At 47.3% G+C, this 17,500-nt stretch overlaps 1 protein-coding gene across 4 annotated transcripts in view; it reads right to left on the reverse strand.

Annotated features, from left to right (window-relative positions):
- SLC67A1 (solute carrier family 67 member 1) overlaps positions 1-17,500 on the reverse strand; it is a 63,218-nt gene that overhangs the window by 3,696 nt on the left and 42,022 nt on the right. For all 4 annotated transcript variants that reach the window (XM_085581494.1, XM_031505062.3, XM_085581493.1 and 1 more), the window contains 3 exons: positions 13,996-14,096; positions 5,392-5,493; positions 1,536-1,656 (listed from right to left, as the gene is read on the reverse strand). In XM_085581494.1, coding sequence (XP_085437620.1) covers positions 1,536-1,656; positions 5,392-5,493; positions 13,996-14,096 — 324 coding nt within the window. The remainder of the gene's footprint in view (positions 1-1,535; positions 1,657-5,391; positions 5,494-13,995; positions 14,097-17,500) is intronic.

Genomic DNA, 17,500 nt, shown 5'->3' on the forward strand with positions numbered 1-17,500 from the left:
TTAAAAGGTACAGACCAGGAAGGAGTGGCAGAGACAAGGTTTTCCCCCACTGCCACAAAGCTCTGTGCCAGAGAGTCCCTCTTGAGCCAGCTGTAGCTCTGCATTTGTAGTAGTACTTGGCATAACATCAACCCAGGATGGACAGGCAGGGAAAAGCCCTCAGTAGCCCATGGCATGCCCTGATCAGCTGCAACCTGCTCCTGAGCATCTGCACAGATCTGCAGACTGCCTCCATCCTGCCCTGCAATCCTGCCCTGCCAAGAGGAGACCATCCATCCCACCGAGACACAGGCTGGCCTAACAACATATGCAAGCAGGGAGCAGGGTGAGGCAAGTAAACCCATTTTCCTCTTTGACCAAAGCTTGCCTCCGGGCTCCAAAAGCTAAGCACTGCTCTGGTTTTCCTCACAAAACCCCTTTGAGAAGGGCCTGGATGAATTCCAGCTTGGTTGTGCGTCCCAAAGCCACTTGGTGCCCTTCCCTGCTGGCTCTCCCTAACATGAACATTGCTCCAAGTCATGAAGCAGCAAATTTTCTTCCTGGCTGGGCAGAGGGGATGAGACTTTTCCCAGGAAGGTGAAGACTGGGGATAAATGGTCCTTGCAGGTAGAAATATTCTACTTGATAATCACAGGCTCCCAGCATTTGTAGGAGTTGTAGTGGGTCAGCTCTACAAATAAACTACTGAAATGATTTTCAGAAAAGCTCTTCACCCAGAAACATCTCAAAAGTGCTTTATAAACTTCACTAATGGGCTGTGCAAACTTCAGCTCCCATTCTTAGTAGGGTCTGCAGAGGTGTCTGCTCAGGCAGCTGCTAGGGAAGATGAAGGGTGCAGACTGCATCCCAGAAAACCCCAGCTAAAGCAGAGACACTCTTGAGTACCTGCTCTGGGAGAAAACCCTGAAAGGGCTTGAGCAAAAGACATCAAACCAGGTTAAGCCAGCTCTATCCCTGCACAAATTCATCCAGGCTACCATGACAGCAATGTAGGCATATTTCCTTCATCAAGATAACTAAAGCCCCAGGTATAAAGATTTAAGTGTCTACCACTGCTATCTTGCACAGAGAAATACAGGAACTCTCCTGAAACAAGGCCAAAACAGAGAAAGGGGGCAATTATTGCATCAGGCAAAGCATGTTTGCAAAGAGTAATCCAGAATACCCTCCTGAGATATCATCTCTGACACTGTCACAATGGAAGAGCAGCTTTTTTTTTTTTTTTTTTAACATACCTTGGCTTTCCATGGAAAAGAGAGCTGGAGAAAATCTTCCCTTTCTATGCCCACCACTATGGATGTCAGCAGGCAGCACAGGATTGGGAGCACTGGGTTGTGGGATGCTTGCTCAAGATTGTTCAAGTCCATCCTCTCTATTAGCCCCACCAGTCCCGTTCATCTGCTCTGCCAGCACCCATCGTGTGCCCAGCCAGATCTGGGTTCACCAGCGCTCTGTAGCTGTGGTGGGAGCTGGGGAGTGCCCAATAGACTCAAAACTGAGAAAATACCAGTCTGACCTTTTTTGATGAGTCTTACCAGTGCTGGAGGAAGGCACAGCCTTGGTGAGCATGCTGTCGGTGATGGTGGCCAGCGTGTTGAAGGCAAACACCATCGGCACCGCAATGATGCAGTAGTGCCACACGGTCCTCATCAGGGCCTAAGGGACAGGACACAACACACCACAGATCATTAAAGAGCAAAACGGTGACTTTGTGGCAAGAAACAACCTGGGGGAAAATCACAAGTCAAACCCATGACTTAGGGAAATGGTGGGAGCCACAAATGATACGTGGTGGTGTGGCTTTGGCCGTTGTGGGGTCTTTCACAGCCTGCCATTTGTCTGCAGTGAATTATTCCAAGCATGCAGAGCAAACGATACCCTATAATCTGGCAGCACGTTTCCCCGGCACTGCTGTGGGTATTTTTAGCATCTGGGAATTAGTGACGTCCCTGCACCCTTCCCCCTGTCTTCTGTCCAACTCCTGAGGAAATGTTGAACAGCAGATGTGTGTGGTGTACTTCAGGAAGCTTCCATTACTTATACAAAACAGCCTAGAGAAGGCTTTTTGGTTCATTATCATAAATAATTAAAAGTAAACCGAGCCTGTCAAAATAAATGAGCACGGTGCATTATGTAACACCGTACCTTTGGGATTTCTAATCCTGTTCTGCTGCTTCCCTGCTAATAAATTCACCAAATTCAGTAATCTGGAATAGGTCTTCTGGCCATGAGTGCACATTAGTGAGCATAATTAGGGAGAGTAATGATTTTGTTATTGCAGATATTCTTAGCGGAGACACCCCTCCAGCTGTTTAATGCTGAAACAAAAGCGGTGAGGCTCCCTAAGCTGTAGGGCTGGAGCGGCTCCCAGCTCATTCACAAGCCCTGCTGGTCAAATGAATGGATTTTTCTCTGGGGCATGGAAAGGAAATTCCCCCTTTATTGCAAGTCTTCTGCCCTAACCCACGTCTCAAGGTGTGTTATTGTGGCTGGAAAATATTTCTGTCACTGGTTTAGCCAGAAGTTTCATTCTCTGGAGTTCTCTGTCCTAAGATCTGGTCCCTGCCTCTTGGCTACAGAAGATGGAGGAGCCCAGAGACATTGCTCACTAATGACTTGGAAATATTGAGGTTTATTCCTAGTTTCCCTCTAGAGTTACACACAGCCAGGTTTTTCTTCTCAGAGGGGCTCTTTGCTTACATTTTGGTTAAGATCTAGGCACTTCTGATTAAGGAACCAGAGAACAAAGACAGAGGAACAGGTATTTGGTACATAAACAAAAGGAAGAAGAGTAATTCCTTGCTAGGGCAAATGTCATTGCAGGACAACATTGCAGAGCTCATAGAAAAATTTCGTTTTAATCCCTCCTGCTTTGTACAGACTCCCTCATGGCTGGAGCAAGTGAGCAAAAAAGAGCAGAGGCATATCTTGTGTCTCCTGTAAAACAAGGGGAAATGGCTCCTCACTTCCCTGGGGCTGAGGGAGAACCGAGCCAGGCAGAGCCCAGTCCTTGCTACTCCTTAGCTGCTGGGTGGTGAATAGATTTTTTGAGGTGAGCAGATCTGCGAGCATTTTTTAGGTAAGAGGCAGAATCGGGAGTCTCAACAGATAACTCAAAAAACAAATGCCTGGGAAATGCAGGCAGGATGAGGTACAGCCGTGCATTCAGACAAGGGGAAAATCTTCCCCATTGCAACTGCCAAGCCCTCCTACAGCCCTGCCCACGCTCTCCCAGCTCACATCTGCAGATCAGACACTGATTCTTCCCTCCTCTCCTTATCCAGGTGTTACTGCCAAACTCCCAGCCCACCCCTTCCCTTCTCCAGCTGCCTGTTGCTGGGAACATCCTGCAGCCTCTTCCCAGCTGCAGGGCTGTCTGTCTGCTGCTGCTTGTGCCAGCCTTCCGAAAACGCTCCAGCCCACCTCCCCTCCCTGTGATATCAGGATGGGTTCTGGAGTGTCTTTTATTAACAGCTCGCCTTTCTCCTCACTTCCACCCCTTGGGGAGGGAACTGCTGAGTTTGGAGACCACATGCTGCAAGGGCACAGCAGGTGGGACGCTCCTCCACCAGCAGCTGTGAGGATTAAAAGCTACACCCAATAACTTCTGCATTTGGGGCTGCTGCTGTGACAGCCCTCATCTCCACCGAGACAGAAAGCCACCCCAGAAGCGGATGTGTTCCTGGCAGCCACTTGGACAGAGCGCTTTTTAACGCAGCTGCATTTGCCTATGAATAGCTCTCATGGGAAGTCACTGCTGACCCTTGTCCCCAGGCCCATGCTGTTAGGATGTCCACAGGCCTCCGGGCTTGGCATAATTACCAGCTCTAAGATGATTCCCTTCCTGGCTCCTGGTTCTCCTCCCTGTGCAGCCAAAGTGAGCCTTCCTGCACTGGGACATCTGTGCTGCCCCGTGTGCCTCTTCACTGCCACGAGGCTTTCTCCCCTACCTCCACCTGACTCCAGCCTTCCCTGGAGGTCAGTGACACCTCAGTGCACAAAAGCCATGTAATTCATGTTGCTGCTCTGCCTGATTCCCATGGAACAGGGCTTCCGCACAGGGATTCAGTCCCAGCAGCACCTCCTCTGCACCTGGCTGGGGGTGCTCATCTCTCCAGATGGGCTAGGTCCACCTTGGTCCCACCTAATTGCTCTCACCCATGACAAAAAAAAAATGGGGAGCCCTTCAAAGTCCTTCCCAGCCCATAGTCAGGAGCATCAAAGCTCTGTGCAGATGTCCCATGTTAAGGGGGCATATTGACTTCAGCCCAAAGAGCATGACACCAATTGGAAGAGACCCTTCCCAAGCATTCTACACCTGACAGAATCCCCAGGAGCCTCAAAAACCTCAAGAAGAGGACCATGCTCCACCTGCAGAGCCAACCCTTGGTCTGCACCCATCCTCCCTTCGCAGCCTCATCTCAGACATGATTTAGCCTCAGATTAGCTAAGGTGTGTAGGTGCCTCATCTCATCCATGTAGCTGGGAGCCACAAACCTCAACACCCTCCAGGACTTGGCCCTGACCTCCCCACAGCTGTGGTATGGTTGTGGGAATGGCACTCATCCTACCTGCAGCAGTGGGAGCAGCACCAGTGTCCTGGCAGCAAGGCTCAAGGCCAAATCCTGCAGGGAATGTTGAAAGGCTGATGCAGCTCAATTGTCCTTTGGGTCCACTGCACTGACAGGGACTGCAAGCACCTTTCCTCCATCCCCATGGCCTGGGCAGAGCTATCAGTGCCCTGAACGTGGCTTATCTGAGCAAACACAGTTCCCAGCACAGCTACATCCACTCCGTTTTCCAATTACTGTTTGAGATTGGCATCGACTGTCACCCATGCAGACACAACCAGCAACAGCTAACATCACTTATCCCAAAATGGAGGAACAAAATTACTGCCTTGCTACCTCCTTCCGCAAATACTCTCATGTTGGGGGATTAGACAAAAATAAAGCCCCAGAAAGAGAGTGCACAACCTCTGCCATCTCACTGCAATATACAACTGCAATGATTTTTCCCCAACGTAATCTTCATTTACTTTCTGGGTAGTCCAGGAAATGCAGTCGCTGACAAGACCAGGCCAGGATTTCTGTGCAAATCCGGTGACTCAGGAGGGACTTAGCGAGTTTCTGTGCAAGATTAATAATATATTTTTTAATCCCCATAGCTATTACTCACACCCTTTATCACGGCTTGGCGCAATGCTGACGTTGAGCGCGGCTCTGTTTGCGCAGAGGCCCAGGAGAGCTGGTTTTCCCTGCCCTGAAGACCACCCAGGAGAGCCAGAGGTGGCATTTCCAGGGGCAGAGCTCACAGCCAGGTCTCACAGACCTTGTGTCACTGCTTGTGACGTTATTAAAGGCACCATGGGTGATTTCCCACCCGCCTCACCATGCCTAGGCCCACGCTGGCAAAGACGAAGATGCTGAGTCTGAGCAGGGTCATCTCTGAGCAGTGACTTGCAAGTTTCTCAACCAGCAAACCCTGGACAACCTGGCAAAGAAACACATAAGCACCATTAAGCCTGATATAATATAGTAATTTAAACAAACTCAAAAGAGAATTGCTACTTTCTTCAAGCAAACAGGTTCTTCCATCAGGGTTTCTTTGACAAAAAAGGATCTCACTGCCACAGTAAATGACTGGAAGGCATGATCCATTATTTCAAATGTTTTGCTTTCTAGAGAGAGATCCATCCCATCAGCTGGAAGTTTTACTCAGAGCGCATGCCTGGGTTTACCATCACTGCCTACTCAGCAGCAGTGACTGAAACTTTCTAAAAATGCTTGCAGATACAACTTGTGATGTGCTTGTGAAATACAGTTAATACTACAGTCTTCATTCTCGGCAAGACCTCTCAAAGAAAAACTGTACATTTGTAGGCAAAGGAGGAAAATGTCTGTACCCTTTCTTGCCATTATTTTTAACTATAAATATACAAATCGGGTGGTTCATAATTTTTAGACAGGAAACAAGTATGACGGAGATGCTAATATCCAGTCCCAGCAGTACACGCAGATGTAAAGGATGGGGAACTGGTTCCACAGATTTTAAACAAAAGCTTGGGGGGAGGGGGAGGGAAGGAAGAGCGAAATATTAAAATCCCAGAAATTATTTGACTTTTCCAGCACTTTGCAGAGCAAGGATTCCCTCTTTTATTTATCTGTTCAGCATCTCCCATACTTCAGGTGATCCTGGCCCAAGTGGACATGAGAGGAGAGAGGCTGGAAAAGATCATGGTTAAACACTCTGACTGACTACAATACAGGGAAAGGACTGATAAGAATCTACTGAGTTTTTCCTGCCTTGAAAGAGTTTGTTTGATCCAAATGAAAACCCCTCTGACTTGAAAGAGGAGCTCTAGTTCAAAATGCTTTGTTTCACTTTATTTCTGTGGTAGTGCAACCTGGAGAAAACTTCAGTGGTCTGTTTGTACCAGGAATGACACTACACTACACTCAGTGTTAGTCCTTAGGCAGAAACCCAAAATCAGCTAAAAGGAAATGAGAGCAAAATAAATGAGAAAGTTATTAAACAGAAAGGATATGTTAATCTATAATAACCAGTCAAAAAAAAAAAAAAAAGTAAATAGCACTAGAGTGAAAATGAAGTTGACATAAAGAACAACAGCTACAAAATTAATAGATTTCCAACAGCATACAACTGAATGGAAAACCATCAAAATTCAACCCTTCACTTTGCTTCAGAGCACAAAGGATTTTTGACACGAGGGCACATCACACCAAGAAGACATTCTGGCTCCTGCCACCTTTTTTGTCATTGCCCGAGCCTTTGTCCAGGTCTTGAGAGCTTGGCTCATGTGCGCCCAGCTGCCACGTGCCAGCCACTGGCACAGGCTCTGCGTGTCCTTCCTGGGTCATGTCACCTGCCAAGCAGCCTCCAGGACATTGGTGGACCTGCTGTGGCACGAGGCTTGGACAGTATCTAGGGTGACCTGAGTCATCCTGGCCAAAAGCCCTGCCATGAGAGGAGGCTGATAGCAGCCCCAGCAGCTCCTACTCCGGGGATGGGTGGGGAAATCACTGAGTGACGCTCCATTAAGCTGAGTGCTCCAAAAAGGGAGAATCGTCATTAACTTTTTGCAACTTCCCAGTCCCTCCTACAGCTGGAGCTGTGCTGAGTCACATGGGATGGGGGCTGAGCCTTGTCACAGGGCATGGATTGACTCAAGGGTGGCATCACCTGAACCCCAGTTTGGCTCTGCTGAGCCATTGGAGGAAAGGAAACGTTTCCCAATTTGCCCAGACTTGAATGGCATATTTTATTGGGATACACCATGCAGACACAGCCCAGTCCCTGCCCTACCTTGAGTCATTAGGATACAGCATCAGCAACATCCCTGGTCTGATGGCCATGGGAGTGGCATTCCCAAAATCTTTGCCATCACTGCACACGAGCCCCTGTGTGAAGGCAACAAGAACCACTGCAGCAGAGACAGGCTCTGAGCAGGCAGGACCTGGAGATGTGCAGAATGAGTTGTGCTCAGAGTCAGCAGAGCAGAGACATGGTCCTTGTGCCAATGCTGGCATTCCCCATGGGCTTTCCCACCACTTGGACTGTGGCAATAAAAAGCTCAAGGTGAAACATCACTGCTGAATGAACCAGCTTGGCAAGGGGACTATTTCCAAGTGCAAGAATGAGCCCAAGTCACCTGCTTTCCCCTTTGGGCTGGGCAGCAATCCTTAGGTTGTACAGATGGCAGTCCCCCCACGGGCTATCTGGGCTGCCTGCCTTCCTCCCCAGCACGGGCACTGCTGATCCAGCCATGAGTCCCAGGCAGGCAAGGCCCATCATCCTGATTTTGGACACAGAGCCTTGATTTAGGTGCTAGATAATACTAGATAATATTTCCAGTCACCAGTAAGTCTGACCTCATTTTCCAGTCTGAATTTAGACCTGAAAACCCATAACTTCCAGTCTGCAATTTTCCCTGAGCGCAGAGCTCCTGGGCTGGCATGAGCAGCACCCTGGGAATGTGAAAGGTGGTTCATGTGCACTCTCCCATGTAAAATTTTGGACACGTGCTGCTGGTTTAGCAGAAGGTAGTGGGGACATCCCAGGTGACTTGGCCATCACCACTCCCATGGATGAACTCTAGTAGCTGATAAATGGAATTTATCCTTATTTTTATCCTTGCTGGTGTGTTCTGGGCTTTTCCTTGCACATAAACTCCTCTCGAGATCAACTTTGATGGGTCTTACCCTCCTGCATTTCATTTTTCCTGGATGGTGCTTACCTTTGTAACCTGACCTCCTTTGAAGTCGGGGAAGAGCCAGTGTACCTGGCTGGAATGCCTTCTGCCATCAATATACAAAAGAGAGAGGAAATTGTTTGCAAGTGAAATAACAGGCACTGCCTGTGGCTGTGTACATAAGTCACAGGAAAAACCAACTCATCTTTTTTCCGCCCCCCTCTCCTTCTTTAAAGGCAAATAAGTCTCCCAATAAATGCATAGGAACAGCCAAATATCTGTTCATCATTTTCTGCATTCAGCAAGCTGGGGATTTGTTACACTAGTCCAGCAAATCACATGGAAAAATACTCTCTAGTCTCTATCACTGCATTTGGTTTCTGGGAAAACAGCTGCTTCCATTTGCTCAGAAAGGCCAATTACCCATTTGACTGCTAACCTCTAACAAATTTCAGGAGCCCCTTGCAGGATGGAAAAGACTGTATTTGAAAGTCCCAGGCACTAGTTTTTGGAAGACTTTTGAAGCACCAGCCTTGCTGCACGGAGCCGCTGCTGATCTGACTGGCACCTGCAAGAAGCTGACCCCACCTCTGGAGGTTAGAGGAGTTATGCAGATGCTCAGCTGAGCTCAGAGGATGTGGGGCTGGTACTAAAGATTCCTCCATCAGCACCGATTGAAAGCTTGACAGAGCCCAGCAACAAAATCAGTTCCCTTTCAGCCGACAGCGTGGAAACGAGAGGCTGTGAGAAGGTGGGAAAGGCAGACACAGCAGGCCAGATAAGCTGGTACAGCCTCGTAGAGAAGATGCAGGGCCCCATCCCTAGCACAGATAGCATGATTCACATCAGCAGCAGCCTCCCACGCCCTGGACCCGTATCTCGCCTTTGAAATTGTGCCGGCTGGCGGTTCCCAGGCGAGCCCGGCTGGAAGGGACCTGCTGGGGCAGAGCACGGGGGTCAGCACAGCCCACGGACCTTTGCTGCACAGGCTGAAAAGGCCCGTGGACTTTGTTTAGACACACCACTTAGCAAAGCCCATGCTGGGGCAAAAGGGAGCTGCTTTACTGGCACAGCGAGGCCAGAAATCGCTTGAGTAGTTCGGGTCTTGTGGAGGAGCAGCGGGGCGGTGGGACTGGAAGGAGGGCTGATGGTGAGGACCAAACTGCTGAAGGCAGCACTTTGCCAAGCAGGGGGAAGAGGATGGTGTGTTTTGCAAACTCCAGCCTAATCACTTTCTTTCCCCCTCCACAGATATAAATCCTTCAAAGCAAGGAAAGTGGAGAACTTTCTGTTTGTTGTTGCAAGGTCCTTTCACTAAGTGGGTTTTCCCCCTAGGCATACCTGGCTGTAATTAAATCCCCGGCTCTTTAATCATCTCTTTTGCTGTGTAGGGAGAAAAAAAAAAAGCGAGAGGGACAGACTGGTGATAAGATGATACGCAATGTAAATCTCTCCTCCAGGAATCTCTCTCATCTTTTCAAGATCTCTCCGTACCAACTTGTCCCTCCAGAAGCTGCACAGCTAGAGGTGGAGTTTGTATAACAATACAAATTTAAATGCAGTAAATAGAACAGATGTCTTATGATTTCTTGATCCTCAGGGTTATAAATATCTCCCCCTTTGTCCCACCCAGAGTTTTGTTTGGTGCATTTTGCTTTGGGTTTTTTTTTGGAGAAAAAGTTCTTAAAGAAAAGTTTCCCCCACCCCCTCCCGTGGTTTGAAATATAAGCATCAGATGTGACTTGAGATACCAACTGGGGACTCCAGGTCTTTCACTTGCCTAATCCTCCAGCAGCATTTTCCAAGCCACATACTACACCTGGAAGGTCCCCATGCTATCACACTTGCAAACTCCAAAAAAAAAAAAAAAAAAAAAAAAAAGGAGTCTAGGTTCATTTCTGCCTATTACTCACAGTGAAATTATTTTAAACCATTATGACATTAATTATTCTCTGGAGGGAGATTGAATGGCATTTCACACTGCCAGGCATTCACTATGAGGGAAATCTCATTTGCAGGGTTTCTCAAATGAGAGGGCTCTGGAAGCCCAGCCCTGGAGGACAGAGGGATTGTGTCCCTGATGGGCTCTCATAACTCTTGCCTGGAGACCTACCAGTGATCAGATAAAGATGCTTCAAGCACATCATGAGCAAGGGAATCTCTGCAGTGCAGGCTGCCTGGTGCAGAGGCAGCTCTCCTGCTGTCTGCCTTCCTCTCCTCATTTTGTTATCTCCCACATGACTTCTCTTCACCTGGCACAGCCCCAGCTCGTCAGATAGCCCACACTTTCAGGGTTCTTCAAGAATCATTGCAGAGACCTGGATTGCTTGAATTACGCCCATGTGCTACTTTTATTTCCCCATCAGTCCATTCCAGCCTTGGTCATATTCCATTTTCTAAGCCATAACTGTTTCCTCATCAGACATTGCTTTGTCTCAAAGCTGTCTCACTGCCTTCCCACATCCCCTTTTCTGATCTTGCCTGGCTGTCTCCTGACCCAGACATAAGCCCCCTTCCCAGCCTCACTGCACTTCAAGCTGCCCAAACTTTCCCATGCTGTTAGATGATGCTCTCATCACAGGATGAGGTGAGGCTGAGGAGCTCTGGATGGGATCCCTCAGGTGATGGCTGAACTGGTGGTGTGTCTAAACTAACATCCTCCATCTGCAAAGAGGGCAAACACCTCACCTCCTAGAGGGTCTGTGGTTTTGTCCGATTCCCCACACAAAGAGCTGTTTGCAATAGCAATGACAAAATGAGTTGCCTACTTAAAATTAGGTGGACTGACTCAAAGCCTCTCCAAACCCCTTCTCTAGGTACTCTGCAGTATGGCTTGAATGAGAGGAATGAGGAGAAACAGATTCTTACAGTGCATTGGCCACTTCTCACCACAGCAGGTCAAATGAGGTTGGGAAGCTGAAAAACTAGATTAAGCAATTGGAGCATAATATCCTTGGGGTGGGAGAGGAAGGCAGGAAGACACCATCACTATTTGAGTCATCCTGGGATTGCTGATCAGCCTGGGAAAAGGAGCTGCAACATTGCCTTTTGTAAGAGGAATATGTAAGTTTTGAGAATATTTAATTTAAAAAATAGAAACCACATTAACTCAAAGAAATAATTTCCCCCTTAATTTCTTTGATGTTCCCTTCCAGCTATAAAAGTCCTTAAACACTATCTTTTTCAAGAACAGGAAGAGATGCAAACATGGGGGACAGATTTCCTCTGAAGGGCTCCGAGCAAGTCCAAGAGGATGAGAAAATCCTCACAATGATTTGCAGACAGACAAACTAAAGAGTTTAAAAAAAAAAAAATCAAAGCTGTGTATCTGATTGATGAAATTCACTGAAAATTACATTATATCCCTTATGAATAAAGCTATCATTTACTCAGTGAAGTGGGGAAGCCAGTCAGCAGATATTAATCATCGTTCACCTATCCAGATTGGTGGATTTCACTTGCACCTTGATCTGCATTTGTATCTCAGCAGCATCAATTCACTGTACAGCAGAAACAAATGCATCTGAAATGCCAGCTTAGGCAACACAAGCAGCTCTGGGGCTCAGCAGGACAGAGCCAGAACACTTCTATTCCCTGCCTGCTAGAGCAGCCCAAACAGAAAGCAGCCATAAAACATTAATCCAGACACCATCTACCAGAGATACCTTTGGGTGGTTCTAGACAGATACATATAAGTAAAGACATGAATTCTAATGTTTTACAATAATTTTAAAAGCCAGAGAGTGAGAATTCAGTTTGCTCCAGTTGAGGATCTTGTCCTGCATAAACCAGAGTAGAGTTTGGAACTGCCACTGTAGCAATATGTTATAAATATAAATAGGTTTAGCAACATGGATAGAAACTGCATGGATGTATGAAATAAAACTGCCTGGCTGATAAAAGCCAGTTTCTGTGTCAAATGTCCCAAGGCAAAGACTCCCCAGCAAAGTAGATGCTGCACCTGAGCCTGCAGGGCCCAGCTGGGTTGCATTGTGGCAATAGGAATGATTGGCCTCTGTGGGATGAAACTCTGTGATTCTGGGAAGGGTCAGGTCCCTGGTTAGCCCTGGATCACCCACGAGGAAGCAGAGTGGATGCTGTAATTCCCATATCTTCCAGGGCTGTGTTGCTCTGTGGGGTGCCCAGCAATGCAGAGGAGGTAACCTTATCTACAGCAGTTTCAACCAAACTAACCTGGGCAACAATGGCACTGAAGGCAGACAGATATCCCAGACATAACAGCAGTGTCCTCAAGACAGATATCCTGGACCTAACAGCAGTGTCCAGGCTCCATCTAGCCACACAAAGCCACTCCTTACAAGAGCTACTGCTGCCCACGTTACCCAGCTCTAAACAAGCACACCACAGCCATGCTGCACCCCCAGCTTTCATTTCTGCCTGTGTAACAGGGGCTTAACTGGTATGTCTAAAGGTAAAAGTCCAGCTGTGGGGAGTCCTTCTGCATTCAAATGGAGAAGAAGATATGGGACAGTGACTTGGCCTCTCCAAAACCTGAGTGCTTCCTGCAGATCCTGGTCTAGGAGGCAGCATACAAGGCTAACATAGGGAAAGCCTCTGAAAGCAGTGGAATGTGGGTCAGAAGCTTGCTTTGGAAAGCAGCTGCTGATCACCCCACTTTTCATGCTGTTTCCCTACTGTGCACTGGCAAACTGGTCTCCTTTCCACAGAGGCTGAATGGGACTGCATTCAGCAGGCTGGAGATGCTCACAGGACCCAGAGACAGCTACTGCAAAGCCGCCCTCACAGGAGGGACATGGCAAAGGCACCATCTCCTCAGCTCCATCCAGTTTACACTGCAGAATCCAGCTGCTGACATACAGCCATGCCTGTCTGCTGCTCTACCAAGGTGCCCAGATTTGGTGAGATCAGGCCAGAGCCCAAGTGACTGGCAACACCATGCCAAATCCAAATCACAAAGGGAGCAGCTTAAGCTGCCATTCCCCAAATGAGAAGCTCCCACAGGAAATGTGTGGCAGTGCCCAGGAAATGAAGAGGATTTAATAACAAGACCACTCTCCTTCAGGATATTGCCTAGCTTGCATTCCTGTCTTGGGGCTTGGCTATAGCCATCTGCTGCTCTTTCTTCAAAATTATTAAGCCTCTTTCTCCGAAAGGAACACTCTGCTATAATACAACTCAGCACATTTTTGACCCTATTACTGCCTAATTCCGCTGATTTTTCCCTTTTACCCATTTTCCTAGTCTCCTAACCATGTTCTGTCACCCACTTTTCTGTGCTTTGTTTTGTTTTGTTTTTTTTTCTCTTTTTTGGGAATCACAAGCTTCCTGTGCTTGTTTCCATGCAGTAGAAACAAGTTCTTCTACACTGAAGGGATCTTCAGTGAAAACACCAGTAAGATTGTCTGCTTTCCTGAGTATACAGGGTGCTACTATAGAAACGTAAATCAACTAACCTGCACCAGAAAAACCTCAGCCAAGGCACTTTAGCTTCAATGTAAGTTTTGTTACAAAACCCAGGACATATCAGTCCAAGGAAATTTTAGCTCTACAGCTTAAAGATCCACAGAGAGAGACAAGGGGAAGAAAGCTTTCAGGACACTCCTTGCTCCAATTTCTTCCCATTCCAAGGAACAGAATGAATTTGGAGTCACTTCTCTTTTTGAAGATAAATGCAATGTGGCAGAGCTAGTATTTGCCTGTCAGTAATGCACCTGGATTTGGAAGAGCATGTGTCCAGAAGGGAGTGAATCAGGTAGCAGTGTGGCAAGCTAATCTAAGAGGGGGACTTGCACTTCACTTACCATTTGAAGGACACCAAAATATGACATCAGATATCCAGACTCCACCGCTTCCAACCCAAAGAAATCCATAGAGATGATAGAAAACATAATCATGAACAAACCTGGAGGGAGGATTAATGCAAAGAGTACATCAATACACTTGCAGTGCATGTAATAGCCCAAACCCTGCTCCCAGTCACCACCAGTCCAAGTCAGTAGCTCTCCCTGGGTTTGCCAGCACTGGGTATAAACATGAGCACAATCCTGTTCAAAGTCATTGTAGTAATTTAATCTTTAAATGTTAACTTTTTTATCCCCCTTACTTTCATCTTTAAATAATGTGACTATGTAGGCTGTAGTTTCAGCTGTTAATTATAAACTGGTAAATATTTGTATCACTGAAGCCAGGCTAACCATTAAGACAGCAAGAAAACATTTGTTCAGACAAGACTGTAACCATAAAAATAATCTGATTGGATTCCTCACCCCTTTTGCCTGACTTCAGATAATTCACTGCGGGGAAGAGCCCAGTGACATCAGCCAAAATGCAGTGGTTTCACTGAACACCTCAGCAACAATGTCTGGGGCACGTGAAAAATCTCTGCTGTGCCCTTACAGCGATGTCAACACTAGCAGTCAGGAAAGTAAGGACAGAAAGAGCACAGACCAGGTCTGCTTTGCAATTGAAGCAATTTCTGGAAAGTGTAACATCCACTCAATCTCAAATGAAAATACAATAGTGTGTGTTTTCCCCGCTGCCAAACATACACAAATATAGGCGTGCTTGCACATGCTCCCTTATTTGATGGCAGAGAGAGCCATCAAATTAAAAATACTATGTCAAAACACTGCATTTCAAGTGTGGTGTGGGGTATGAGTCTGCTGCTTCCCCTCGTATCTTGTGCACCTGAGATGGACCAAGACAGTAGGAAACTGGGGCTCTCTGCATGTGAAGACCCTCACAACACGCCTGCCAAGAGATCACTGATCCTTCTGGGAAAGAAGAGACCAGATGATTTTTAGCAGTCCTGCCTTTCCTTGTCAGATCTCTGAGTTGTAAGGGCTCGGTAAAAAGGGAGTTGTGTTCCTCTCCTTCCTGAAAAAAACCAGAATGCAGGAGGCAATGCGTGAGGATTGAAAAGACAGCTGTTGGCCTGGCAAAGTGACATGGCATGGGGAGGATTTGCCAGCTTTTCCTGGAAGGATGAAGTGGGTGATTCCATATTGCTGGTTAAAACACCGTGGAGGACTTGCTTCCTAACAAGAACAACTCCACTGCATCCAGCAGCCCAACCCCAGCCCTACCCTGGGGCAGCACCTGCAGCAACAAGGATCTTCCTCCAGGCACCTTTGCCTGGAGGGAGCACCACCCTCCATCCCAGGACCTGCCACAAAGCCTTCCTGAACCCCATGGAGACATGTTCTCCCCCTTAACAGGAGTAGCTGCACCCCAGCTGGCTTATGGGGTTGGGAGAGAGGGATGGGGGGCAGGAAGGCTGTCCTGCTATTCTACTCTCCAGCTGTGTGGGGAAGGTGTCTGGGAGCTGGGGCTCATGAAGATCTACGGCCTCGCCCCACCCCTCCACAGTGAGCACCCCGTTGTTATCCAGTCATTCTGAAATCACTCTCAGCTCAAGCCAGCTTAAGGTAACATGCAAATTCCAGTATTTACTCACAACACCCAAATCAGGCAACAGGGTTGCACATGTTTGTAAAAGGCACACGTGATGAAATGAAAGAAAAACCACACTTGGTTTCACTTGTAGGAAGATTAGATGGAAGCAGGAGCTCTCCCTTCATCCTGCACCCCACTGCAGGTACCACCTAGGAGGGGCTTGGCCTCCCTACATACCTGATGCTTCTTCCTGGTACTGTGCTCCAGCTTCTACAGCTCCTCTCCCCTTTGAAGTCCCTCATTAAGTTAAGACAGATTTGGATCTTTCTCCTCCAAACAAGCTGCTTTTCTTTCAGAGCAGGGGAATAGGCTGTGCTCTTTAATTAGAATCATACATTGCAATGGTTCCCCTGGAGATGCAAAAGTCTCATTTTCAGATGGGTGTCACCCACTCTGCCTGCATGGTCCCTTAAAGCTACCTGGAAAAGGGAGACCCCCTTGCCCCTCTTCTCTCAGAAACTGAGGTGGTCTCTCCCACTGGTAACACATTTCTTGATGAAAACCACAAGGTGAACCTCAGATTGAACTAAAAAAAGATGTTATCCTCATTGGAACAAGCATTTCTTAGAAAGATCTCAGCAGGTAACCAGCTGGGTAGGCTGCAGGTCAGCTGAGTGCAGCCACATAAATAATGATAAGCCTCAGTGCACTCTGACAGGCTCAATGTGGGAAAATAAGAAAATGGCATAAAATATCCTCAGAAAACTTGCCGTTTTTGAGGATGTCTAAGAAAAGGGTGAACTCCTTCAAAAACCTGGCATCAGTGGGATGAGTAACAAAGGTTATGCAGCAGAAAGCAGGGAAATGGCTTGTGAGATGCAGTAACAATGACAAAAACCACCAAGGAAAATCAGGAGTGCAAACCCTATTAAAAAAAAAAAAAAGTGATATGTCTGAAACCACCCTATAGCTTTGGAGGGCTGGTTTAACAATCTCTAGTGCAAGATGGTGTGAGAAGGCAAGCACAGCCTCTGGGATCTCATCACAGCCCTCCTACACTGGCCTGGAAGCGTGATGGGATGCAGAGCCCTAAGGCTGACTGCAAAAGGCTGCTCAACATGTGAAAGAAAATCCTTTTAAAAATGGGATGCAGGTGCTAAAGCAATCATGCTGAAACCAGATTTTCCAAAGGGATTAGGCAGCCAAAGATTCATACAAGCAGCTATTTATCAATATTTTCAAGGCCCTGAGGATCTCTTGTCAATGAGAGTTACATCTGATATTTTTATCCTCTTGTTTTTCTTTCTGTCTCCTATCTACCACAATGCAGTGAGGCTCTCTTTTCCCAGATCAGCTGAGAAGGTAATTTGGCTGTGCTGGAGCTGTCTGCTGCTTGTCCCATCCCTGGCAGCTCCTTTCCTGCAAAAGGCACAGAGCCCACATCTCTGCTTTTATGCAACACAGGGAGGAGGTTCCCAGCCCTGCAGCCCTGCCGGGGAGGTTCTTTCAGTCTCAAACGAGCTAATTTTAGACAACAATGAGATCCATAAGGAACAAAAGATTTTCTTTGCTGTTTATCACAAACTTGTTTACAAAGTAAATAGAAAACGGTCTGTAATTTGGGCAATCTAATTAATTATAGAGTTGCAGCCTGCGGATGAAAGGTAAATGAGCTCATGAGGAGATCAGCCTCCAGCTGTGAGCTGCAGAGAATTAGTGATGGCCAGATCCCCTTTCGGCTGCCATCAGGATGGTCAGTGACCTGAAGTGAAGAGAGCCCTGCAAAGAGAAGTCTCTAGGATTTTAATCACACTCCTCACAGTAGTGTGAGTGCTACAGCAGGAATGCCACAAGGGAACCTTCTCCTACCCTTACAAAAAAACTCCCAGGCATTCAGTGACAGATATTAGC

This window comes from Lonchura striata, chromosome 5 (genome assembly GCF_050655825.1).
Source record: "Lonchura striata isolate lonStrDom1 chromosome 5, ASM5065582v1, whole genome shotgun sequence".
NCBI lineage: Eukaryota > Metazoa > Chordata > Aves > Passeriformes > Estrildidae > Lonchura > Lonchura striata.